The 26,056-nt window shown below is 43.1% G+C and overlaps 1 protein-coding gene across 4 annotated transcripts in view; it reads right to left on the reverse strand.

Moving 5' to 3' along the window:
- LDLRAD3 (low density lipoprotein receptor class A domain containing 3) overlaps positions 1 to 26,056 on the reverse strand; it is a 300,710-nt gene that overhangs the window by 145,100 nt on the left and 129,554 nt on the right. For 3 of the 4 annotated variants that reach the window (XM_010592124.3, XM_064288268.1, XM_023550708.2), the window contains 2 exons: positions 22,177 to 22,302; positions 3,256 to 3,390 (listed from right to left, as the gene is read on the reverse strand). In XM_010592124.3, coding sequence (XP_010590426.2) covers positions 3,256 to 3,390; positions 22,177 to 22,302 — 261 coding nt within the window. The remainder of the gene's footprint in view (positions 1 to 3,255; positions 3,391 to 22,176; positions 22,303 to 26,056) is intronic. The other variant, XM_023550709.2, reaches the window with a different exon arrangement.

Genomic DNA, 26,056 nt, shown 5'->3' on the forward strand with positions numbered 1-26,056 from the left:
AAGAAGCAATCACTGTCCCTAATCCTCTGTGCCAATAGCCTTTTATCTATTCACTGTAAATCCAGGCTCCAGCTCTCTGTCAGTCACTGCCTAATTAGGTTGCCTGGGGCATTAGACTGGAGCATAAAAGACCAACTGCAACTGACTATCCTAAGGTGATCAGAGAATGGAGAAGTTGATGGGCTTGGTCATGGCTTTCAGGCAACTTGGAGGGTTTCTGACTCTACTGACTCCAGTTCCGGGGCTGCAGTGGAGACAGAGTTGATGAGGCTTTTATATGGAGTACAGAAAATAAATATTAAAATATAGCCTGGGAGTTGTCCCAAGAAGCAAACACGGCTCTGTTGTTGTGTGCTGTTGAATGGATTCCAACTCATGGAGACTCCATAGGACAGAGTGGAACTGCCCCACAGGGTCTTCTAGGCTGTAATCTTTACAGAAACAGGTTGCCAGGTCTCTTCTCCTGTGGAGTTGCTGGATGGGTTTAAATTGCCAACCTTTCAGTTGACAGCCCAGTGCTTAACCATTGTGCATAAGGCTCCTTAGCACAGCTCCACCAAGCCCAGACAGCTGGCCAACCAGCACCTCTGCCCACCAAGAGGATTCTCCCTCAGCTATTTACCATTCCCTGAAGGCACCAAGCCCTTTCACATCTGCCTTAGAGCCTCGACTCACTTTGCTTTCTCACTCTGACCACTCTCTGGCAGAGTTGTACCCTCTTGTTCATGTTTCTACTGTTGAACTTAGTGTACGGCTAGGGTGATGTCTGTAGCCTGTCTGAATATGACTTCTTGGGGACAAAGATGGCTTCTATATCTCCAATAGGCAGCAGAGGGCTGGGTGCATGGGAGGTACCCCATTAGCCACCCACTGACACAAAAGCCCAATGTGAAGACACACACACGTGCCATCACTATTAGCTTCTGGTCGTGTGCCAAATTCACGGCCAGCTTTCCAAATTCTCCTCAGGCCTTATCGCCAGGATACAGCAAGCAAGATAAAGAAACGGCACCCCAACTGCCAAAATGCTCAATTAGCTATCCTGGCATTGGTGGCTTCTTCAGAAGAGTTAACTTCCCAGTATTCCTCATGAAGCAAGAAGGTAGGCAACCATCCATATTTTCTCTTTCTTTTTTCTTTACTAAAAGAAAAACTTGAGCACAAAGACAGAGAAAATATGTCAGTCTTCATACTTAACGACCTCCACGAGCTCACAGGGGTTAAGAGTTGGACCGACCACCTGGAGTTCTTGGTCCCAGTTTAGTGATAACCGGATGGCAGTATAATGGGGTGATGAAGGAATTAGTCTGTACGTCAGATAACCTGGATTCCTATTCTGACTCCATCACTTACTAGCTGTGGGGCCTTGGCCAAGGAACACTCTGTGTTCCTCAGGTTCTTATTCTAGAAAATGGGGGGTGATAACATTCACATAAGGATTTCGTGAGGATTAAATAGGAAAATGAAAGTAAAATGCATAAAATGATGGCTGACATTTATCTAGCATTGATCTGTACAAAAGGGGCCCAGGAAACTCTTCTAGATACTGGCCCCAGTAATATGTACTGTCTTCCTCCCCTCACTCCCAAATCTCCTCATCTCTACCGGCCCAGCTTCTAGGTTTTCATGGATCTTTACTTATGATTTCACAAGACAAGTGCTTCTTCTCGTCTCTCTCCCCTTCTCTCCCTTTCCTTACCCTCCCCTCCCTTTCTTTCTTCTACTTTCCCAACCCTCCTTCCTTCCCTCCCTTCCTTCTTTCTTTCTTTCCTGGGTGGTACAAATGGTTAACACACTTAGCTGCTACTTGAAAGGTTCAAGTTCACCCAGTGGCACCTTGGAAGAAAGGCCTGGCAATCTACTTCTGAAAAATCAGCCATTGAAAACTAAGGAGCATGGTTCTACTCTAACTCACATGGGGTGGCCATGAATTGGAATCAAAGTCAGATATGTACATACACATGTATATAAATCACTGGTTCCGTACCTCCAGAGAACACTGACTAGGACTGCGACCTACTCTCACCAGCGGCCTATTCATGACCTATCTGTTCACTCATTAATTCATTTTTAATAATATAACAAAACTCCCCCAAAATAAATACTAGGACCTTGAAATTAACCAACATCTAATTATATGGAACTTCTCCCATCCATTTACCTCCCCACATACAAGTTCACCATCATTCTCTTTGCTTTTCTTTTGACATTTTTATCAAATTTATAAACTGTGGTTTAGTCACACGATGAAATATGAGTAATAGTCAGAACAAATGAACGCTACCAACACACAATAACATGAAAAATGTATACATTGCATAGCGATGACACCAGTTTACTACATTAGAAATATATATATTTTTAGGATGCCTTAAAATCAATGTACATTTTTAAATTTTTGTGTTTTTTCCTCATCACTGAAGGAATACATGATGTGAGCAAGGAAACGTATCTGATCAGTTTAACAGGGGAAGATATAACCTTACCCCACACACTCTTTCCCAAGGCTCCTCAACAAAGCTCACTTTTCCATCCCTCAGCTGCAACCTTCAGCTTCAATAAACAGCACTGAAATCAAGAGCCCTGACATCACCGGGCAATTCACGCAAGAGGGGACAGTCCTAAACAAGCATGTGGGGGAAATGTTCGACTTCACTCCTAATCAGAGAAACGCGAATTAAAGCATTTGGGGAGCTATCATTCTACAACTGCTAAGTTAGCAAAAACAAAACAGACCACTGCTGAATGCCGGTGACAGTACAGTAAGACTGACATGCGCAGACAATGCTAGCCATGGTACAAACTTAAAAAGGCAAACGCTTAAACAGCTGTATGGCGAGGTGTAGCTGTGAACCACGCAGCTGTTCCCACTCTGTGGGATTTATCCTAAAGAAAGAGTTCAGTGAAAAGAAGGATTCTAGATGCCCCCGTGCAATGCAACAATTTAGACAACCAGCAGTATAGCAACACGACAGAATGTAAGGCAGCTGCAGCAACCTACAACTGGGAAGGAAAATGTATATGATGTATAATACATGGAAAACACAGAAGGCAAAATGCTAAGTGCATAATAGTTAAAACCATGCAGACACATGCCCCCACGTGTACAAAGGCTGTGAGGAAACGGGCAAAAATGAACATAGCTGTTTGTAGTGGGTGGTGGATATAGGTGTTGCTTTCTTCCTGTCAGCGTTTTCTTCAGTGTTACCGTGATGAAGGGCTGTGATGATTTTTTAGAGCTTGAGAGGCTCCTACCTTGAGAACTTTCACAGCTTTCCTCGTCGCTGTTGTCTTGACAGTTGTTTTGCCCATCGCAAATGAAGCTCTTGTCAATGCAGAGGCCGTTCTTGCAGTGGAAGCGGGCAGTGGAGCAAAGCAGGGGGTTTGCTGCTGTGAAGGGAAAACAAGGGAGATCAAAAAGGAGGCCAGCAAGTTCCCTTGGGACATAGGAGCCTCCCTAGCCAGGGGGTGTGTCCCGCTCAGGAGCTCATCTTCCAAGGTGGCATACTCAAACCTCATCCTGGGAGACTGGCCAGCCACTGACCGGGACAGGTAAGACTTATTCTGTCTCATTCTAAAGGTTCCTTTTCCCAAACCACCATGCTGGTGCCATGTAACTACACCAGCATGGCCAGAGGTCAGTGTCTCATCCTCAGCAGTCAGCCTCTAGGCTGGCCAGCAGCCTTGGAGAGGTCTGGGGCAAAAAGTGAGCCTCAAGGACCTCCCTCCCCCGGAAGACTGAAGAGGTGAATGGTTGATCACAGAAGATGTAAGGCACACAAAGAAAAAGCAAAGTCAGAAAGAGTAAGCTGAGTTGGGGATCCATGAACCTCCTTCACCAAGGAAACGATGACATGATCTAGCCCAAGAGCCACATAGAATCCTTCCAGTTCCTTAACTACGCACCAGGCTCTTAATTCCTCATATATCTTATGGATCACCAAGGTTAACTCAGTGGTCTTGATTTCTTTTTTGCAATCAAAGAATCCCATTAACCTAGTTAGTTAGTGGCCACTTCCTGAGTGGCTTCCATGTGAGACTCCCTGTTCTAGGCACTTTCAGGGATTTCAGGACAAACAGTATATATGGTCCTTTCCTTCAAGGAAAAGAGTGGTAACTGGCCAGTCTGAGGGCGACACAAAACTACTTAACAACACATGAGCAAATCTTTACATGAAAACCAATATTTCTACAGTACATTTTACCTTGCTTTCCCAATCCTTGCAGTGCAATTCAAACAAGGCTCATTTCAGAGTTCTGATACCAATAAATGAAGCAGGAAAGCAAAAAAGAAACTCCTATTCTGGCTCTGCTACTTATTTCCTGTGTAATCTTTGCCTCTCTGAGCCTTGGTCTCTTTCTCAGTGGACAGGACCAGCTACACAGTTTGTAGGGTCCAGCGCAAACTGAAAATGCAGAGACTGTTGTTCAAAAGTTATTAAAAAAATCAAGACAGCAACGGCAGAGGATAAAACCAAGCATGGGGCCCCTCTAAGCACATGGCCCTGTGTGACTACACTAGTCACAAGTCCAGGAAGCCTGCTCTGTTAAATCAAATCAGATGAGATGTGAGAAACTGTGGAGTATAGAGTGTGGTATATAGTACTGGTCCGGGGAATGTCAGACAAGATTTGCTGGTTCCGTCTACCTTGGTCCCACAGGGCCAGGGCCTCCCTCAAGGAGCAATATTGGCTCTGGATAAAGAGGAGCCATTCTGGATCTCAGGCAAGGAACTGAGCCCTCGCCTGCATTACATGTGGTGGGAAAAACACCAGACAAGGGGCACCACGTCTAGCACGGCGCAAGTCAGCTCATGTATCTCTTGGTTTTCCTCAACTACAAGGTAGCAGTTATAACACATCAACCCAGGACCTTTCACTGAGTACTGTTAAGATACGCAGAAAACATGGCTGCAGGACTTTGTAAACGTCACAAGGCTATATAATTCCAAAAAGGCATTGGGGATTCAGTGGTAGAATTCTCAAAATCCATGCACGAGATCCAGGTTTGATTCCAGGTCAACGCACCTCATGTGCAGCCACCATCCTGTGTTGCTACAATACTAAACAGGTTTCAGCAGAGCTTCCAGACAGAGATGAACTAGAAAGAAAGGCCTGGTGATCTACTTCCAAAAATCACCCACTGGAAATCCATCTGACCTGTAACTCATCATGGGGGTGGCATAGGACCAGGAAGTGTTCTGTTCTGTTGTGCACGGGGTCGCTATGAGTCGAGGGCCAACTCAATGGCAGTGAACAACAACCACATGGAAACCCAAAGGACTGGTGGTTTTTCAAAAATTATTCAGTTCAGGGAGTTGGATTTGAAGGGTCAGAGGAGGGAGAGGGATGTGGAAGTCAGCCATCTCAGTTTTGAGGATAATAGACTAGTGTAAAGTCAAACAAAAGCAGTCTGGTCTGCAAATGGAAGTTTCAATTATTTAAATTGCTGTGGGCAATAAAGAATGGCTCAACTTGATCAAGCTGAAACCAAGGCCTGACTTCAGCCAAAACCAAAGCGATGAAACCCAAAACCACAAATCACGTTCATGTTCTGTCCAAGGCAGCCCTCCAAACCTTAAGCCCATCATCCTCCCACCATGGTGGCCACCAGCTTCCAAAGGACCTCTCTTGGGTCACGTCTACACAGCCAAAGCGTCATTAACAATCAACTCACTCAAACTGACAGCCTTGGGCAGGCACTCTAATTGTTCCAAGATGGGTGGTAGGGAGCTTTTGTGAACACCCTGGTGGGGTAGGCTGTGTTGGATCAGCCTTGCTGAGATTGCTGCCATGTGCATGCTTTTTCTTCAGCCTTAGACCCTTTCAACTTCACAAGTTTTCCCAAGAATAAAAAGCCATACGTGTGTGCATGCAAACATATATACATACATGTAAATGCATCTATATATTCTGTCAAGACTAACTAAGTTGAACTGTACCTTAAAACACAGCTCAGATAAAAACTCCAGACATTAAAAACCAAGCCACAGGCTGGTTTTAATACATATAACCAACAAAGGACTAGTAGCCAGTTTATATTTAAAAAAAAAAAAAAAACTCCACAAATCAAAAGGAAAAAGACAAGGAACTAGGGCAAAGGATGTGGTCAGGGAATTCATGTAAAAGGAACGGTAAATGGTCAATAAATACTGAGAAAATATTTTTAATTTCACAGGTAATGAAGCAGTATGTTACAAGCATCAGGTTCACCACACTTAAGGTCTTAAAATGCCAAGTTGTTGGCAAGGTGTGGAAATAGAGGAAGTGTCATGGACTACTAGTGGGAGTACAAATTGGTAAATCCACTTTGAACCTATTTAGTAATATCTAGTAAAGTTTAATATCTAGTGAAGTTTAAGGTGCATAGATCTTATAACCCAGCAATTTTACTTCCACCTATATACTCTAGATACCAAAAACCAGTTGCCATAAATTTCCACTCATGGCAACTCCATGTGTATCAGAGTGGATACACATGGCTCATTTTTCAAGAGGAGATCACCAGGCTTTTCTTCCAAGGAGCCTCTGGGTAGATTCAGTTAGCAGCTGAGCTTCTTAACCATTTTTACCACCCAGGGACTCACTGCTCTAGAGAGACCCTTGAAAAAGTACACAAGGAAACATGTACAAAATTGATTACTGAAACACAATTTGTAAAATTAAAAAATGAGAAACAACCCCAATGTCCACCCACAGAAGAACAGATACAATTTATTATATTATTGGAGTCCCTGGGTAGTACAAATGGTTAACACACTTGGCTGCTAACCGAAAGGGTGGCGGTTTGAGTCCATCCAGAGTCGCATCGGGCAAATGGTCTGCCCATCTACTTCTGAAAAACCAGCCACTGAAAACTCTGTGGAGCACAGTTCTCTGACACACACGCGGTCGTCATGAGTCAGAGTTGACTTGAGACTCAACAGCAACTGAAATTTTTTTTTTTTTTTTTACAATGGGATACCTGTGGCCGTTGAATTGATTCCGACTCAGGACAGAGTAGAACTGCCCCATAGGGTTTACAAGAGGCGGCTGGTAGATTCGAACTGTCATCCTTTTGGTTAGCAGCTGTAGCACTTAACCACTGGGCCATTTATTTATTTATTTTTACAATGGGATACTCTACAGCAGGAGCAAATTTTCTGTTAAGAGCCAGAAGGTAAGTATTTGAGGCTTTGCAAGCCATTCCAATTCTTTGTTTCACCTACTCAACTCTGCTCTTGTTGTACAAAGCAGCAATAAACAATAGTAAACAAAGGGCATGGCTATATTCCAATAAGACTTTATTTACGAAAACAAATGGTGGGGCAAATATCGCCGCCGGGTGGAAATCTGCCAATCCCTACTCTAGCAGTGAAAAATCAATGAACTAGAGTCAAGACGGATAAATCCTACAAATACAATATTGAGTGAGAAAAGCAAGTTAAAAAAGAATATGTATAATGCTATATCATTTATATGAGGTTTAAAAGCATGCAAATGAAAGATACATATTACTGATGGATACAAAAATATATACTGAAAGAATAAAAACATGCACAGGAATAAACACCACCAGGTTCAGGACCATAGATGCCCCTAGAGAGAAGGGGGAAGGACAGGATCTGAGAGATCTAATTATATTTGGTATATAATTTAGACTTCTAATTAATCTGGTGATGTATTATTATTATTTTAAAAATTTGAAGCAAATAAGGCAACCTGGTAATATTTGCTAAAACAGGATGTTGGGAACATAGGTATTTGTTTTATTTTCTTTTCATTATGTTTGAATGATTTCGCTAAAAAAATTTAAGAGTCTGTTGTTGTATGCCGTTGAGTCAATTCCAGCTCAACGACCCTATAGGACAGAGTAGAAGTGCCTCATAGGGTTTTGTCACGGATTGAACTGTGTCCCCCCAAAATATGCGTCAACTTGGTTAGGCCATGATTCCCGGTTTTGTGTGGTTGTCCTCCATTTTGTGAGTGACATAATTTTCCTATGTGTTGTAAATCCTATCATTATGGTGTAATGAGATGGGTTAGTAGCAGTTATATTGATGAGGTCTACGAGATTAGATAGTGTCTTAAGGCAGTCTCTTGCAAGATATAAAAGAGAGGAGCGATCAGAGAGACAGGGGGACCTCATACTACCAAGAAAGCAGTGCCGGGAGCAGTGTGTGTCCTTTGGACCTGAGGTCCTGCGCTGAGATGCTCCCAGACCATGTGAAGACTGATGACAAGGACCTTCCTCCAGAGCCAACAGAGACAGAAAGCCTTCCCCTGGAGCTGACGCCTTGAATTCAGACTTCTAGCCTACTGGACTGTGAGAGAATAAATTTCTGTTGGTTAAAGCCATCCACTTGTGGTATTTCCGTTATAGCAGCACTAGATGACTAAAACAGGATTCCTAGGCTATAATCTTTACAGAAGCAGACTGCCACAGCTTTCTCCCAAGGAGCCACTGGTGGGTTCAAACCACCGACCTTAAGGTTACCAGTTGAGTGCTTAACCACTGCACCACCAGAGCTCCTTTTTAAGAGTCTAGTCTGGCAGAAATTTTAATGATTACTCACTTTCGTTTTCCACACAATTTTCTCTGGCCCACAAACACCTGTTTCAGTATTTCTCACATTCCAGTGTACAGTTGCTCACAGATGCATAAACTTACAAGCAGTCTCACCTGGAAGTCCTCCTTGTCAATGCCTCCTCATAAAACAATGTGCTCCCTTCCCCCCAGGTAGAGCAGGAGAAACAGATGCAGAGGGCGTTAGAGTAACACACCCCAAACAAGCAGCAAGCCAGAAAAAAGGCCTCCAAACCACTAAAATACATGTCACAATGTTCATGCCCTTGAATGCCAGGAGCTTCCTCAAGCATTCACCTCCCTCAGGGTCTATTGATTCTTGGTTTATGTCAATTCCAGCAAGCTTTGTATTCCAGTTCCCAAGGACACAGCAAATTAGGAGGAAGAGGGGATTCTGCTTGCCAAACTGTAGACGGCAGTCGGCAGCAAGAAATAAAAGCTGAAGGCTATGGAAGGAGCAGAAAGGCTATGATTTTTTCTTTTTTTTTTTTTTTAACTACCTGAAGACTTCCAAGAGCACAGCTGTCTCGGATAGTTTAAAAAGAGACTAGAAAGTTCTAAAAAGGACACAAAGGCAACCCTGCATTATAGCGCAATCTAAAATTAGTGCTCCTAACAACGACCCTGAGCTGTCAACAAGAAAGTTAAACACTGATTAAGGCAAGATGCAATACATCCCAGAGAGATTCCTGCACGAATGGTTCCCAAAGGCATAAATTTGCAGTTAGCAGGCAGGCTCACCTGGCCAGAATGGCTTATCTCTCCCAAAGACCCTAGGCATTTGAAGTTGTACTACTAATTTTCTTCCTGGACCTCTGCCAGATATTTACTCGGCTCAGCCAAATTTCAGATCATATGAACATGGGGCTGTGGTGGGCCAAACCTATACAGGCTCTGGTGGTCAGTGGTCAAGTCACAAGGCCCTGCTAACAGGACATGCTCAGGGAAGAACTCATAAACAGACCAGGAAGCACCTGTCATGAAGTTATGTCTCGGTCTCTTTTAGCAATATTTGTTGTTGTTAGTTGCCCTCAAGTCAGCTCCAACTCATGGCGACTCTATGTACAACTTAATGAAACAAAATGTTGTCCAGTCCTGTGTCATCTTCGTGATGGTCGGCATATTTGGGCCCACGGTTGCAGCCACTGTGTATTTTGAGTGTCTTCCACCCTAAAGTGCCCATCTTTCAACACTACATCGGGCAATATTCTGTTATGATCTATAGGGTTTTCATTTGCTAATTTTTGGAAGTAGATCACCAGGCCTTTCTTCCTAGTTTGTCTTAGTCTGGAAGCTCTGCTGAAACCTGTCCACCATGGGTGACCCTGCCAGTATTCGAAATAAGCTTCCAGCATCATAGCAACACACAAGCCACCATAGCATGACAAACTCACAGACAGGTGATGAGTTAGCAATGTTTAATGTACTCCAAATGTATGTTTTCTTTGTCCTTGTTAAGGCTTACCAGTCCTTGAAAATTTTATTTTTTTACTCAATTAACTAGGGAAAGAAGCACTGTATTTTACAATATTTATTTCAATAGGGATAGAGAAAATTGTCTTCAGAGTTAGCTTCAAAAACTCAATTATAGGTTCAAAAGCTCCTTGGTTACCATTACCACAAGAAACACAGGGTTCTAACGATCTGTTTTCCAACCCACAATACCCAGGAAAGAGAACTTGTATCTCCCTGCCAGAGGGAGAGAGGAATGAGTTAAGGTAATCGCTTAGTGGTTAATTATGCTGGTGGCATTTATTTCAACCACATCTAAAGGAAAGGACCAAGGAACACTGTGGTCACCCAACAGCAACTGGCCAGCTTCACGACAGGAAATGAAGCAATCTGTTTCCAGCAGGATTGATGAAATGTCTCCTTTGATTCATTTAAAGTTTGCGAAGTCAAATCCTCTTCTGCTTCTAAGGGTTCTTGACAAAACCAGAAACTCCTCACCTGCCCCTCAGCCCCCATCTGCTCTTCCGCACCTCGGGGGTTACCACTGGCTTCCTTGCCGCCTAGCAACCTAACCTCATGGCTTTCCTTGTCTTCCCAGCCCAGGCTTCTTGGAAACCAGGCAAGATGGAGCTGCACCAAGACTTCCTCTGCTCCAGGACAGACGGGCCAGGGACACTAAGTATGCTCTCCCTGCAAAGACTCTACCCCCTTAAGGAGTACCGCTCCCTTTGTGGCTTGGAAAACGCTCGCAGCCCTAACCTTTACAGAGAAAACGCAGCTTGCTTGCAGCCAGCTGCAAATTTTTGCCTTTCTTTTGCTGTTCAACAAGGCGATGGGGTCTTGGCTTCCTTCCTTATCAGTCCTTGGCCCACTGAGAAAGAATGTGGCCCATGCACAACCATGTGCTATAACTAGAACTTCTACCATGTCTGCTGGAGGGAAAAGGGCTGCCCCTCTGGGCAAGCAGGCAGGAGGCAAATACTGTCCTTTCCCCAGGCTCTAAGGATTCAGCTCTGGGCCAGTGGCAGAACTCTAATTCAAATACTGATGCCAATTTGCTTCTTCCCCCTTTGGAAAGGCTTCCTAGGCATGACAACTTCCTGTCTAACACCCATGCCTGCGAAAAAGTCCAATTTCGCGGCTTCAATGACCATGTCCGTGCTGACGGCTCCCCGAACGTTCCCTCCAGCAGTAAGCATCTTTCTCGGATGCCTCCTGGATACCTCTGCCTGAATGCCTCTCTTACCTCTAACACTGCACATCTGAAATTGACAGGCTCTCCTCTGCTCCCCAACCTCCTCTTCTTCCTGTGAGCTCCCTTCTATTAAAGGTACCACCACCATCTCTCAGCTCCCCCAGCCCCGGCCACCCCCTCCTCACCCTGTACTCATTCAGCATAAACGGGTCCTCACTGAGCATAAAATACAATCCTCACTTCTTACCTTTCAATGACCTGGCTCCAGACTACAATTCCTCCAAGCCCACATTTCACTGTTTATAGAAGAACTCCTATGTAATCGCTAGGAGTGAGAGTATGGAGTATGCTGGGGTTCAAATCTCAGCTCTACCACTTGCTACCTATGTGATGTTGGGTGGATTATTTTAACATCTGTAAACTTCGGCTCTCTCATCTGTAAAATGGGGATATAAATAGTGTCAACTTTGTAAGATTTTGTGAGAATCAAATGAGATCATATATGCAAAGCACGGAGAATAACATGCGGCCCGTGTTGCTGTTGTTAGCTGCCACCAAGTTGATTCTGACTCATGGCAACTCCATGTGTTGCAGAATAGAACTACTCCATAGGGTTTTTTTTCAAGGCTGCAACCTTTCAGAAGCAGATTGCCAAACCTGTCTCCTGAGGAGCCTCTGGGTGGGTTCAGCTAGCCAAACTTTTGGGTAGTAGTTGAGTGCCTAACCATCTGTGCCACCCAGGGACTTATGTAGCCCATAGGAGGTGTCAATAAATGCTTTACTATTACTGAGAGAACGTATGAGTATACCGTATTTTATGCAAATAAGGCACGTTATATGTTGTTCTTGTTGTTTTTTGCCAACTGAGCCCCCCCCAGGGATTTTCATAAGCATGCTATACTAATTTTTTTTACATGTTGCTGTAAAAAAAAAAAAACTAGTAGCACACTTATGAAAAGATCTGGGAGGAGGGGGCACAGTTGGTATTCCAACTTTGCCACTTAGTAACCTAGGCAAATTATTTAGTATCTCCGTGTCTCCATTTAGGTACTATCTACCTAAAATAAAATCATACATGTAAAGCATACATAAACATGTCAATCATACACTAAGTACTAGGTAAGTTATCAGCCGAGTGGTTTCTTATGCCCTGAACAGTTCATGTACCTCTCTTGGGTCCTTGGCTTAATATGGCAACTTGGACTGCTAACAACTTTTGAATCATAACCCCCCCAGGCCCATCTCCTCCAACAACCCCCACCGATGAACCCAGAGGGAATTAACCTCTCCCATCACTGATTCCCATAGTACACCCACTATCAACCCCATATTGTAATTATTTCTGCATGAGTATTTTTGTCTCCCTTGCTTGAATATAATCTCCACAATGGATGCGAAGATCTGTGTCTGACCCATCTCTCAATCCCTTGCAGCTTCTCACATGCTGTCTGGCACTGAGACTGTAGAAGGAGGATGAGTGTCTGAAGGAAGGCAGCAGCTGGGATAATGTCAACAGTGGAAGGTCTCAGTACACCTTCTTGGTATACATATGAACTCATAGAGGATCAAGACATTCATGAATTAAGAATATAGCCTGATTGCCCATGGCTGGCTACCTGTCTTCCTTCTTTAACCTTTTGGTTGACTCGGAGTCCTGGTGGCACAGTGGTTAAGAGCTCGGCTGCTAACCAAAAGGCTAGCAGTTCGAGTCCACCAGGCACTCCTTAGAAACCCTATGGGGCACTTCTACTTTGTCCTACAGGGTCACTATGAGTTGGAATTGACTCTACAGCAACGGGCGTTTTGACGACAGTTACTTGATTCATTCATGTAGACATTTATGGTCTATTTCCTTTAAATAAAGCACTCTATGAGGCACTGGAGATAAAATAAAACTAGTCCTGCTCTAACAGGGCTTATGTTCTTCTGGGAGAGACACACAAGTCAATATGCGATTATAACACAGTGTGATAAGTGCTATTTGTTTAAGATATATTGATCACATGCCACGTCTAAGCCTGATAATATTATTTGGCACTGGAAACACAGTTGTGAACCACACAAAAATACCACCTCATGGCCATCACAGCATACCAGAGAAGACACAAAATAAGCAAACAAAAAGTGGTAGTAAGTGCTGAGGAGGATAAAGCAGGGGAAGGTGACAGAGAGAAGAGAGCGGGGAGGAGAGGATTTCCTTTTTATAGGGTGGACAGGGCAAGCTTCTCTCACTAGGTGGCATATGTTTGGGGAAGGCCCAGGATGGCATGGGAGGGAGCTCCAAGAATGACCCAGCCCAGCTCTGGCAAACCAGTAGCACTTCCCTAAGGAAGCGGGTCAGACAATGCGACTTTAAGGAAACCTCGATGACACAGTGGCTAGAGCAGTGGGAGGGAAATGTCTCCCCTGTGACTCCCAGCTCACCCAGCCCATGAGATATAAGGCATAGTTCCTTGTGGCTACAACTGAAGGTTCGGCTGAGGAGTGAGGAGAAAATGTAGAATCAAAGCAGGGTGGACATGAATAGTAGCAGAAATATCCTAGCACTGGGGGGCTCCATGAAGGAAAAACACTGTTATGCTGGCTAGACAATTCAGCCATGCTTGGGCCAGCAGGCAAGAATTTGTCAGTAGTGGAAGAGACAGAGTACAAGACACAGTGGTTTTTCTGGGCACAACTACACCCATACACTGAAAAAAAATAGCAGAAGATACTCAGCTTGAATCCAGTTTCCACTGCAGTTGCCCAGACCACTCTGACATTTCAATTCCTCACTGAATGAGGATAAGGCCAGAGCCGTACAGGGTTTCACCATCAGCTTCTGACAAATGTCTGGGCACAAGGGAAACGGAAGAAGTCCAAATACAGACAAAAGGAGAAAGGAAGAAAAGTGAAAAGGCAAAACCCCAGCTAGGCCATCTTCTAAAAAGATAGACTGGGTTCTCGTTTATCCTCACTCTTACATGCAAGATGCATGTGCAAGCTGGGAAAACACACTTCTGTAGACCCAAAGTCTTTTAAAGTAACATACTCCAGTCATCTGTTAAAGTTGAGATATCACCCAAGAGAACCACATCTTTATTTTTTACTGATTTATCTTTACCTTTTTATTATTTCAAACATATATAAAAATAGAGGCTGGTATAATAAGCTCTGGCACTTGACTTTAATAATGATCAACTCTCTAACAATTTTACTTCAACTATACCCCTTCTCAACCACCTCCTTCCCTACCTGGACTGGCTTGAAGCACAATTCCAGACATCATGTAATTTCAACTCTATATATTTCAGTATAAAAAGAGCCCTGTGGCACAATGGTTAAGTGTTTGGCTGTTAACTGAAAGGTCAGTGTTTTGGAACCCACTAGCCTCTCCACAGGAGGAAAGACCTGGAGATCTGCTCCTGTAAAGATTGCTATTGTTGTTGTTAGGGGCTGTCAAGTCAGTTCCAACTCCTACGACCCTATGTATAACAGAAGGAAAAGCTGTCTAGTCCTGCAACATCCTCACAATCGTTGCTATGTTTAAGCCCACTGTTGCAGCCACTGTGTCAATCCATCTCGTTGAGGGTCTTCCACTTTTTTGCTAACCCTCCACCTTACCAAGCATAATGTCCTTCTCCAGGGACTGGTCCCTTCTAATAACATGTCCAAAGTATATGAGACAAAGTGCCGACATCCTCACTTCTCAGGAACATTCTGGTTTTATGTCTTAGTTATCTAGTGCTATTATAACAGAAATACCACAAGTGGATGGCTTTAACCAACAGAAGTATATTCTCTCACAGTTTAGGAGGTTGGAAGTCCAGACTCAGGGTGCTGGCTCCAGGGGAAGGCTTTCTATCTCTGTTGGCTCTGGAGGAAGGTCCTAGTCATCAATCTTCCCTTGGTTGAAGGAGTTTCTTAGCATAGGGGTCCCAGGTCCAAAGGAGGCGCTATGCTCTCAGTGCATCTTTCTTGGTGGTATGAGGTTCCCCTGTCTCTCTGCTAGCTTCTTTTATATCTCAAAAGAGACTGGCTCAAGACACAATCCAATCTTGTAGATGAGTCCTGCCTCATTTACATAACTGCCGCTAATCCCGTCTCATCAACATCAGAGAGATAGGATTTATAACACATTGGAAAATCACATCAGCTAACAAAATGGTGGGCAGTCACACAATACTGGGATTCATAGCTCAGCCAAGTTGTCAGATATTTTTGGGGGACACAATTCAATCCATGACACTGTACTTCTTCCAGAACGGATTTGTTCATTCTTCTGACAGTTCATGGTATATTCAATAGTCTTCACCAACACCATAATTCGAAGGCATCAATTCTTCTTCAGTCTTTCTTATTCACTGTCCAGCTTTTGCATACATACGAGGCGATTAAAAATACCATGGTTTGGGTAGGGCACACCTTAGTTCTCAAAGTGGTATCTTTGCTTTTTTAGCACTTTAAAGAGGTCTTCTGCAACAGATTTGCTCAATGCAATACGTCGTCTGATTTCTTGACTGCTGCTTCCATGGACGTTAACTGTGAATCCAAGTAACATGAAATCCTTGACAACTTCAAACTTTTCTTCGTTTGTCTTGTTGCTTATTGGTCCAGTTGCATGAGGATTTTTGTTTTCTTTATGTTGAGATGTAATCCATACTGAAGGCTGTAGTGTTTGATCATCAGTAAGTGCTTCAAGCCCTCATCGCTTCTGGCAGGCAAGGTTGTGTGCATGCTGCAGATTGCTATGAGTCTTCCTCCAATCCTGATCCCATGACGCCCTTCTTCATGTAGTCCAGCTTCTCTGATTATTTGCTCAGCATACAGTTTGAGTAGGTAGGGTAAAATAATGCCTTAATATCATCAAACATTCAATCACAATTCAAATTTTCCCAATTATCACCCCCCAAAAATTTAATAGCTGGCTTGCGTTTTTCAGGATTCAAATAAAGTGCACATATTGCATTTGGCTGATTTATCTCTTAGTCTCTTTCAGTCTATAGGTTTCTCCCGTTTCTACTTTTTTTAAAGATGTATTTATGAATAAAACTGGATACTGAAGAATTTTCCGCATTCCAGATCTATCTCCAAGGGGTTATTTAACATGTCCCTCTGCCCCTGAATTTTCTGTAAACTGGTGGTTAGATTTAGAGGCTTAATCAGATTCAGGTTGGATGTTTTTGGCAAAAATACCTCATAGTAGTGATGTGTGCTTCTGTTGCATCGTATCAGAAGGCAATAACATCTGACTGTGTCTCTTTTTGTGATGTTAAGGCTGACACGTGGGGTTTCTGATTCTAGGTCAGATATGTTCATCACACCCGCCTGTCTCTCCTACTGAACACAGCTATAACACCTGGACACGATGAATGTAGTAGCTATTTTCAGATTCTGAAAAGTAAATCAATCATAGCAGGCCAACTGGGGAAGGAGACCAAAATTCTCTCACCAACTGGCAGTGATTTAACCTATTTTTCCTCCTCTGAGCCCCAGGGAACCAGAAAGTACCCAGGAGATCAAAGAGAAGACAGAGCTTAGGAAGGCAACCCCATTAAGTTGTTTATGAGCTCCTAGGCTGATCCCCACCTAAGGATACCCTAAGTTCCCAGGTTATGAAAGCCCAACTTAGTGACGGCTTCACTTTGCTCTTCAATGTTATGTAAATTTGCCCTCACTTGGAAATGACTGGACCAATCTCCACTTGCACAAATTCTTTATCACAGTCACCTGCGCTTGCTGCAATGCAGCTTTTAAATCATTGAAAAGGCTTTGAGCTTTTTCTTGTGCTTAAAAAAAAAACAAACTCAACTCGTTACTATGCAGCTAATTCCGACTCATAGTGACCCTATAGAACATAGGGTTTCCAAGGAGCGCCTGGTGGATTCGAACTGTCAACCTTTTGGTTAGCAGCCGAGCTCTTAACTCTTAACCACTATGCCACCACTAAAGTAAGGCTAAATAAGAACCGTATGCACCTGTTCTGACTTACCTACGAATTCAACTTAAAGACACACTCCTGAGCAAATCTTGTTTGTAACCCAGGGACTACTTGTACATGAGTCTGATCCTAACCAGCATACCACAAGACTTGGAGAACTGAATTCACAGACAGAGTACTGCCCAGGTCCCAAGCTAACCACTGGGAAGGCCACACATTGGACCAATCTGAATAGCGCTGTAGAGGCTTTGAAAACTACTGGAGCCACAGCCCACAGAGACCTGGTAGGAACTTGTGGCCAGACCCAACCAGATCATTTGCCTGTTAAAACAAAAATAAAAACATTCTATATAGGATTGAAATAAGACCCACAGGCTCATACATAATATTCAAAATGTGTAGGATATAATACAAAATTACTTGCTATATGAAGAATCAGGGAAATGTCAACTTGCTCAGGAAAAGAAAATTAAGAAACGCCAAGGTCAAGATGGCAGAGTCGCTGGAATTACCTGAAGTTAAAGCAGCTACCACACAACAAATACTCTAGCACACAATCACAAATGCTATTGAAACAGATGGGAAAAAAAAGTCTCAGGAACCACGACATAAAGAAGAACCAAAAGAAAGTTTCAGAACTGAAAAATGCAGTAACCGAAATAAAAAAAAGAACCTCACAAGAGGCTCAAAAGAAGAATGAAGATGCCAGAGAAAAGGATAAGCAAATTTGAAGATAGATCAATAGAAATTATCCAATCTGGACAATAAGATTGAAGAAAAGTGAACACAGCTTCAACGGCCTGTGAGACAGTAACAAAAGGTCTAAAGTTAATGTCATCAGAGTCCCAGAAGCAAAGGAGAAATGTTTAAAAAAAATTTTTTTTAAAGACATAATGGCTGAAAATGTCCTAAGTGTGGCAAAAGGCAAAAAACTACAGATTCCAGAAGTTCGGAAAACCCGGAACAGTACAATCTCAAAGACATCCATCCATATACAAACATACCAAAATCCAACTGCTCAAAACTGAGACAAAATAATGATAATAATCTTCATAGCAATCAGTGAAAAATGAGGCATTACCTATGGGGAAACAATCTGAATGACTGCAGCTTTCTCATCCAAAGCCACAGAGGTCAGAAGGAAGCGGCACAATATTTTTAAAGTGATAAAAGAAAGCAACTGTCAACCCCAAATTCTATGTGCGGTAAAAATATCCTTCAGGAAGGAAGGTAAAATAAAGCCAGGGTAGCTCCACAGACACATCCAAGGTCCCTGAGAGACTGAACTGCTGGGCTGAGGGCTGTGGGGACCATGGTCTCGGGGAACATCTGGCTCAATTGGCATAACATAGTCTATAAAGGAAATGTTCTACGTTCTACCTTGGTGAGTAGCGCCTGGGGTCTTAAAAGCCTGTGAGTGGCCATCCAGGATATTCCACTGGTCTCACTTCTTGGGAAAACCAACCAAACCCACTGCAGGGAGCAAGGAAAAATGAAGAAAACTAAAGACACAAGGAAAAGATTAGTCCAAAGGACTAATGGACCACATCTACCACAGCCTCCAGCAGACTGCGTCCAGTACAGCTAGATGGTGCCCGGCTACCACCACTGACTGCTCTGGCAGGGATCACAACAGGGGGTGCCGGTGAGAGCTGGTTAAAAATGTAGAACAAAATTCTAACTCAAAAAGAAAGACCAGTCTTGCTGGCCTGACGGAGACTGCAGAAACCCTGAGGGTATGGCCCCCGGACACTTTTTTAGCTGAGTAATGAGGTCACTCCTGAGGTTCACCCTTCAGCCAAAGATTGAACAGGCCCACGGATCAAAACAAGACTAAAGGGGCACACCAGCCCTGGGGCAGGGACTGGAAGGCAGGAGAGAACAAGAAAGCTGGTAATAGTGAACCCAGGGTTGAGAAGGGAGAGTGTGGACATGTCGTGGGGTTGTTAACCAAAGTCATATAATAATGTGTGTACGGTTTGATGAGAACTTGTTCATTCTGTAAACCTTCATCTGAAGTTCAATAAAATAAAATAAAATAAAACCATTCTCAGATGAAGGAAAACTAAGAGAATTTGTTAGCAGCAGACCTGCTTTAAGAGACTTGCTAAAGGAAGTTCTTCAAGCAGAAGGGAAATGGTAACTAGGAGACCTGTAGTATTAGGAATAAAGGGAGAGCAGCAGAAATGGGTAATTATAATTTATCCTTCTCCTCTGGAGTTCTTTAAAATACATTTGAAAGTTTAAAGTAGAAGTTGTCTTGTGGGCTTTTTTAATGTATATAGGATGTAACACATAAGACAACTGTAATGTAAAGAGATCTACTGAGTGATAAGGTTTCTACATTGCACTTGAAATGGTACAATATTGATTCTAAGTCAACTATGAAAAGGTCGACGGGTGAGTCCAGGAGCTGTCCGCCTGATCCATCCGTGACAAAGCTCCTCATCAAATTTTCACCTGATGGTTTTAGCAGCCACTGAGGATCATTACCTAGATCCACGTCTTCATCAAAAAAAAACCCACAAAATGGCGATATTCTAATTCTATCATTCTTCAATGAGCTGGTATTCTTCTACGGAAAAGAGCTTTCCCAAGTTGAATATTTGATTCCTTTGAGAGACAGTTCTATAGAAAAAGGGAGGATAAATGCTTGATTCTTTCCTTTTATTTGCCAGCTTTCAGATTAATGAGTTAGAATCACTATTTTCAAATGGTACATAGAGAAAATGCTGGCTTAATGCCCACTGATGTAAACTTGGATTGCTCGTAATTTACTTATTTTAGACAACTAAGGGCCAATATCCACACATTTAAATCCTGTAGGGTCTTTAATTATGGCAGGGAGTACCCAGGATGACAGAATCATTTAGAATGTACATAGTATAATGCATCACACTTGGTTTTTATTGCCACTGGATTATTCTTTTATATGTATGGGTGAATACAGATATATATGTGTGTGTGCATATACATACACACATACATATATAAAATTTCCCCACTTAGGTTATAAGATCCTCATGAACAGTTGGAAGCTGAGGTCAAGGTGATACACACTTGTTAAAGGACTAAATGAAATATAAAAGTATGTCCTTGGACATCCAAAGCCAAAGGAGAAATCCTAGAAAATGTGGTCTTCCCCTTAATCATTCAGTTTTGTGTTAAGCCATTACTGTTTCTTCAAATCAATTACTCTGTGCCAGCCACTATGTTAAGGACTTTACTGACAGTATCTCATCTAATCCTCACAACAACCCTGGGAAGCAGGTTACCAGCATCCCCATTTTAAAGACAAGGAAACCACCTGGCAAGGAGATTATGCAGCACGGCCAACTCATGCTTCATTAGGACAGAGCACAAATCTAAGCCCAGACTTTCTGGCTTCAGAGTCATTTCTCTCAGTCACACCCCTACCCTGTTAGTGAAATGCATCCATTTGCTCTGCTAAGGTAGGCTTCCGCTGCTCTACTAACCATACAACCATCTGGGAGCTATGCCATATTTCTGCCATCTGGGACCCAGAGGATGAAATAATGCCACAGGAAAAGGGACATGGGAGATGTGTAAACTCCCTGTGTTCCTATTGGGAGGATACAGCAATCCCTGCTCCCTGGGAAGGCATAAATACACAAAAGACGGTGACCCTCCTACTCAGAGACTTAAAATAGAACCAACAGGCCAGGGGATATAAACCCATCCAAACAATCACTGAAGGCATTAAAACTTACACTTGGGGAGAAAAATAAATAACATGGAAAATGGTGACAATTAAGGGGACATCTCATTTAGGTGCATTAGAGGAGGTACATGTACAAAGAAAGACTGGCATGAAATAGCCTGAATATTTAACAGTGTTTTATTCTAGCTTGTGGGATTATCAGCAGTTTTGTTTCCCTCTTTATACTTTTCTCTATTTTTCAAGCTTTTTACAATAATTAAGAGGAAAGATGTTATGAAAATACATAAGCACAGAAAATAAACACGTAAAGTTGTTCAGAGCTGACTATAGATTCAAGTATTCTAAACATTTGGGGGAAAAAAAAGAAGAAGAAATAGTGACAAGAGTGACCAAAGCACCCAGCAACTTGATGGGAGAGCTGGACACTATTAAAGGTGTGGAAGGGACACTTGAAGGTCCCTGAGGCTGCTTTTGTGTGAGATCGTTCTGGACACAGGGATGCTAGGAAGGAAGGGGCAGCAAGTGTCCAAACAAAGAGTAATTAAGCCCAACACCAAGAGAGGCAGGGCAAGGCAGAATGAACTTAATGGAGGTCTGTGTGCCTGCATACCACGGACTACCACAAAGCCAGTTCCCATCCAGTCTGCTCTGACTCACAGCAACCCCATGTACGTCAGAGTAGAAATGCGCTCCACAGGATCTTCAGTGACTGATTTTTTTGGAAGTAGATCGCAGGGCTTCCTTCCAAGGCACCTCTAGGTAGACTCGAACCTCCAACCTTTGGGTTAGCAGTCAAGTGTGTTGCACTACTCAGTGACTCCATGGAACACTGCACAGCAGGACGTATGAATGGGGGTGGTCCTGATCAAGGAGGAATTTAGCTTCGTATTTTTATAGCATATGCATGATTCATTTATAAACGCTTTTTTTTTTTTTTTTAAGAGAACCCTAAATAAGAAGGAAAACAAGCAAGCACATAGAGGTCTGGGGTCAGAGAGCCAAGTAGATGAAAGTTTGAATGGGCCTAGAATTGGCTCTGTTACATTCTGTGGAACCAGGATGAGTTAAATTACCTCTCTGCACTTGAGTTTCCTTACCTACTAACTGGGGATAATAACACCTACTAACACGTGCATTTGCGTGGCCATTATGAGAACTGAAAATAAAGCAAGCCCTGGGCCCAGGAAGTTCCTAATAAATGGTAGGTGAGCATTTATACATTTACACCAGAAAAGAGTGACAGAGAACGGAATCTGGGTAAGAAGAGAGAATGCCTGAGCAGAGGCGTGTGAGAAACCCAAGGATGAGAGTGGCCTGTAGAGAAAGAAGAAGGACCCCAGGCTCCGCATCCTCCACACTTACTGCAGTTCTCTTCGTCGCTGCCGTCAGGACAGTCCTCAAACCCGTTACACCGGAAGCGGCCAATGATGCAGTGGATGCCGCTGGCGCAGGGGAAGAACGTCGGGCCGCATTTCGATTTCGCCTTGGCTGCAGGAGGAAAAACAAGATGATGAGCAAGCCATCTGGAAATCAGAGCTCTCAGGCCAGTGGATACCACTTCACTAGCAGAGGGTGCAAATGAGTCCTTTCTGATTTATTCTGAAATCCCTAAAGGTTTCTTGCCACCACTCCCCGCCCCCAATATTCAGGCAGAGCGGACAGACACCATCCTCTAGGGAGTAGCTAATTCTCCTGCTTCAAAAGTTCCAAAGAGGTGAAGCACAGACTGTGAACCACAGGGGGGCTGGATCAAAACGTGCTGAACAAAGGAGTGAGCAGGTGAGTGCCTGGGTAGATGGATCATGGACATAGCTTGCTTCTTAAGGTGCCAAAGAGCCAACCAAAAGTCATTCTGTGACCGTCAAAGTAACTGTGTTGTTGTTGTTGTTGTTATTGCTAGCTGCTGTCGAGTCTGCCCCTGACTCACGGCGATCCCACACACGACAGAATGGAATGCTTCCCAGTCCTGCGCCACCCCCATGATCCTTTGTGGCTCGAACAAGTGTGACCCACTGGGTCTTCACTGGCTGATTTTTGGAAGGAGACTATCAGGCCTTTCTTCTGGGGTGCCTCAGAGGGAATGGGTGCTATTCTTACCCTCACTTCACAGATGTGATTTGAGGGGTGAAGTGACTTGCCCAAGGCCCCACTGACAGAAAATCTGGCTCAGGGATGTAGTCCCGGACACTCAGACTCCAGAAGCCAGCTTTCAACCAACTTGACTACACTGCCTCCCTGCCAAAGGCTGTCACTTTTCCCAACAGAAGCCAGACTCCTGCTCCAAAGAAATTCTTCCGCTCTGGCTGTACAAACAGTTTGAAAAGAAACTGCTGTAATTCTGGCTTGATTTAGCGTCTTGCTAACCAAACCGCCCTGTGGGGTAATGAACTTTCCTGTTAACAGCACTGGCTGCTCTGGCTTGCGATTACGAGGTGTAAGATCAGATCTATTGCAGCAGCCCTGGTAGCAGGCCCTACCTAGCATCCCTCTTGTCTTTTGTCTCAGAGGCAGGACCCATGGCCCTCCAAGAAGGACGGGCCATTACTGTGGAACAAACAGGCAGTAAATTATCTCCATGTCCCCGCCATCTGAAACATGTGAGCTCTGGCAGCAGCCAGTTCACAATCAACAGGGTTTTAAAGCCTGGGACGTGCCCAGGTTTAAAACACTCGGGTGGCTTTGTTTCATCTTGGAACTTCTACCATGGTGCTAATGTGCTCTTCACAAAGCAAAACTTGGGAGAGAGAGTTCTAGGTTCAAATCCTGGCTCTACTTTTATGACCTTGGACAGGTTCCTAAACATTGCTGAGGCTCAGTTTCCTCATTAGTAAATGAGAGGGAACATCTGACCTACCTGATAGGGCTCTCGTAAGGATTCAGAGAGAGAATCTGTATAAAAGGCTTAGTAGAGAGCAAGCCGCACAGCAGATGCTCAATTAACAGTAACACTTACGCTAGTTATCATCATCGTCACTACTGCTAGGTTTATATATAGTATTTAAATGGATCCTTGGGTTCCAAAATTTTTTTCTCATTACCAAAGTCAAAAATGCTCATTACAGAAGATCTCTGTGAACAATATGATGTGATTTCCAGGATATACTGTTAAGTGACAAAAGGAAAGTAATCTTCGTGGAAGAAAAGTGGACATAAGAAAATAGAAATGTTTTGGCTGATTTGTGCAAAAGAAGCACAGGAAGAGGGTTTCCTATGGGAGTGCGTGGGAAAGGGGCAGAAATAACAGGTAAATAAAAAGGAGGGTAGTAGAGATGAGAGGAGCCCCGGTGGTGCACTGGCTAGGAGTTCAGCTGCTAGCCAAAATGTCGGCAGTTCAAATCCACCAGCTGCTCCTTGGAAACTCTATGGGACAGTTCTACCTATCCTAAAGGGTCACTATGAGTGGGAATCAATGGTAACGGGTTTGGTTTGGTTTTTTAAGAGATGAGGAGGGTGCATGCTTCTAAGCAGATCTTTTTTTTTTTGGTAATATTTTACTGTGTTTTTAGTAAAAGTTTACACAATAAATGAGGTTACCATTTAACAATTACTACAGGTATTGTTCAGTGACATTGGTTACATTTTTCACAATGTATCAGCATTCTCAGTATTTCCACTCTGGTTTTTCTGTTTCCATTAATCTAGTCTGCCTGTCGCCCTGACCCTTCTCAGCTTCACTTTAGGGTAAATGTTGACTGCTTGGTCTCATACAGATTATTATTTAAAACAGCCCCGTACTCATGGTGATATTGTTTATTTTATGAGCCAATCTGTTATTTGGCTGAAAGGTGATCTCTGAGAGTGGCTTTGGTTCCAAATTCAAAGGGCATCTCAGGGCAATAGTCTCAGCGGTTCCTCTAGTTTCTACTGGTCTAAGTAGATCTTTTTATATAGCTCTGGCCCATTAGAACCATGATACTATTTTGCATACCTTCAAAATAAGCAATGGGTGAGGTGGGGCTCAAACAGAATATAAACAGTAACAAATGAACCTGACTGTATAGGGTCGCTATGAGTCAGAATCAACTCTACCGCACGGGTTTGGTTTTTTTGTTTGTTTGTTTTTTGGTATTACCAATGAATAACAACACCACACCAAAGGAGGTGGGGAAGAAAAGAAGAACAGTAACTTTGGAAAACATTGTTTTGGCTGAATTCCGTGAGCCTTAAAAAAAAGAAAGAAAAAAAAAAACTATGTGAATACCCTACTCTAGTTAAACTCCTTTCTCACAGGAGTATGGATTAGCTTTTCTGAAACTGCCTGAAGTACGCACTCCGGTTGAACAATTAAGTATAAATGAATACACTGTAGATAATAAGAGGGGGGTTTCTCACGCTCAGAAAAAGAAGTTAAAAATAAGCATAGTGGAAAGGCTAAAATAATCCCTGAGGTTTTGCATTACAGTTGAAAGCATCAGTATGAACTCAAGGATTTTTACAAAATATATACAAGATACGAAAGACAAATATTGCATGATCCCACGGAGGTGAAATATCTAGAATAGGTAAATGTACAGAGACCAAAGTTTATTAGCGGTTACCAGGGGTGGGAGGGACAGGGAAAGGGTTTAGAAAATATCAAGTATCTGTTTATGGTGATGGAAAACCTGGCAACAGATACTGGTGATGGGTGCACACCGCGATTAATGTAATCAGTATCACTGAATTGTACATGTAAAAAATGTTGAATTGGCAAATCTGTGTTATATGTGTATTTTTACAACAATAAAAAAGTGAAATATATAAAGAGATAAATACAAAAATAAATAGAGATGTGTGTATATGCATGGTTGGTGAACACATATATTTCTTAGCTCTGCCTACTAAGAGGGACTGGAAGCAATAGACTCCAATAGCACAGAGCACACCTAGTGCCCAGATCCTGGTTTCTAAATATTATCCTTCAATAATAGGGACCAGAGCTCCTTGGAGAAGTGGTTGATTCCACGGGGGAAATACAAGATGAACCTTCAATATCAAGTGTTGACAGAAAGTAAAGAAGTGCTCAAAAAACGATGAGAGTGTCACAAGGACACAGGAGTCAACCTGAAGGGGCCTCCAAAGGCCAAATCTAAACAACTCGAACGTCAAAATCAGTAACAATACTAAAGTGTCACCCAGAGAATAAAATAATACCCATGAGCTCACACTGATCCCAAAAATTGCTGAATAAATAAATAAATGGGGGAGAAGGGAAAGCTCTTTCTTACAAAGAATTCCAATTAATCAATGTGGAAGGAATGAG

This window comes from Loxodonta africana, chromosome 7 (genome assembly GCF_030014295.1).
Source record: "Loxodonta africana isolate mLoxAfr1 chromosome 7, mLoxAfr1.hap2, whole genome shotgun sequence".
Taxonomy (NCBI): Eukaryota; Metazoa; Chordata; class Mammalia; order Proboscidea; family Elephantidae; genus Loxodonta; species Loxodonta africana.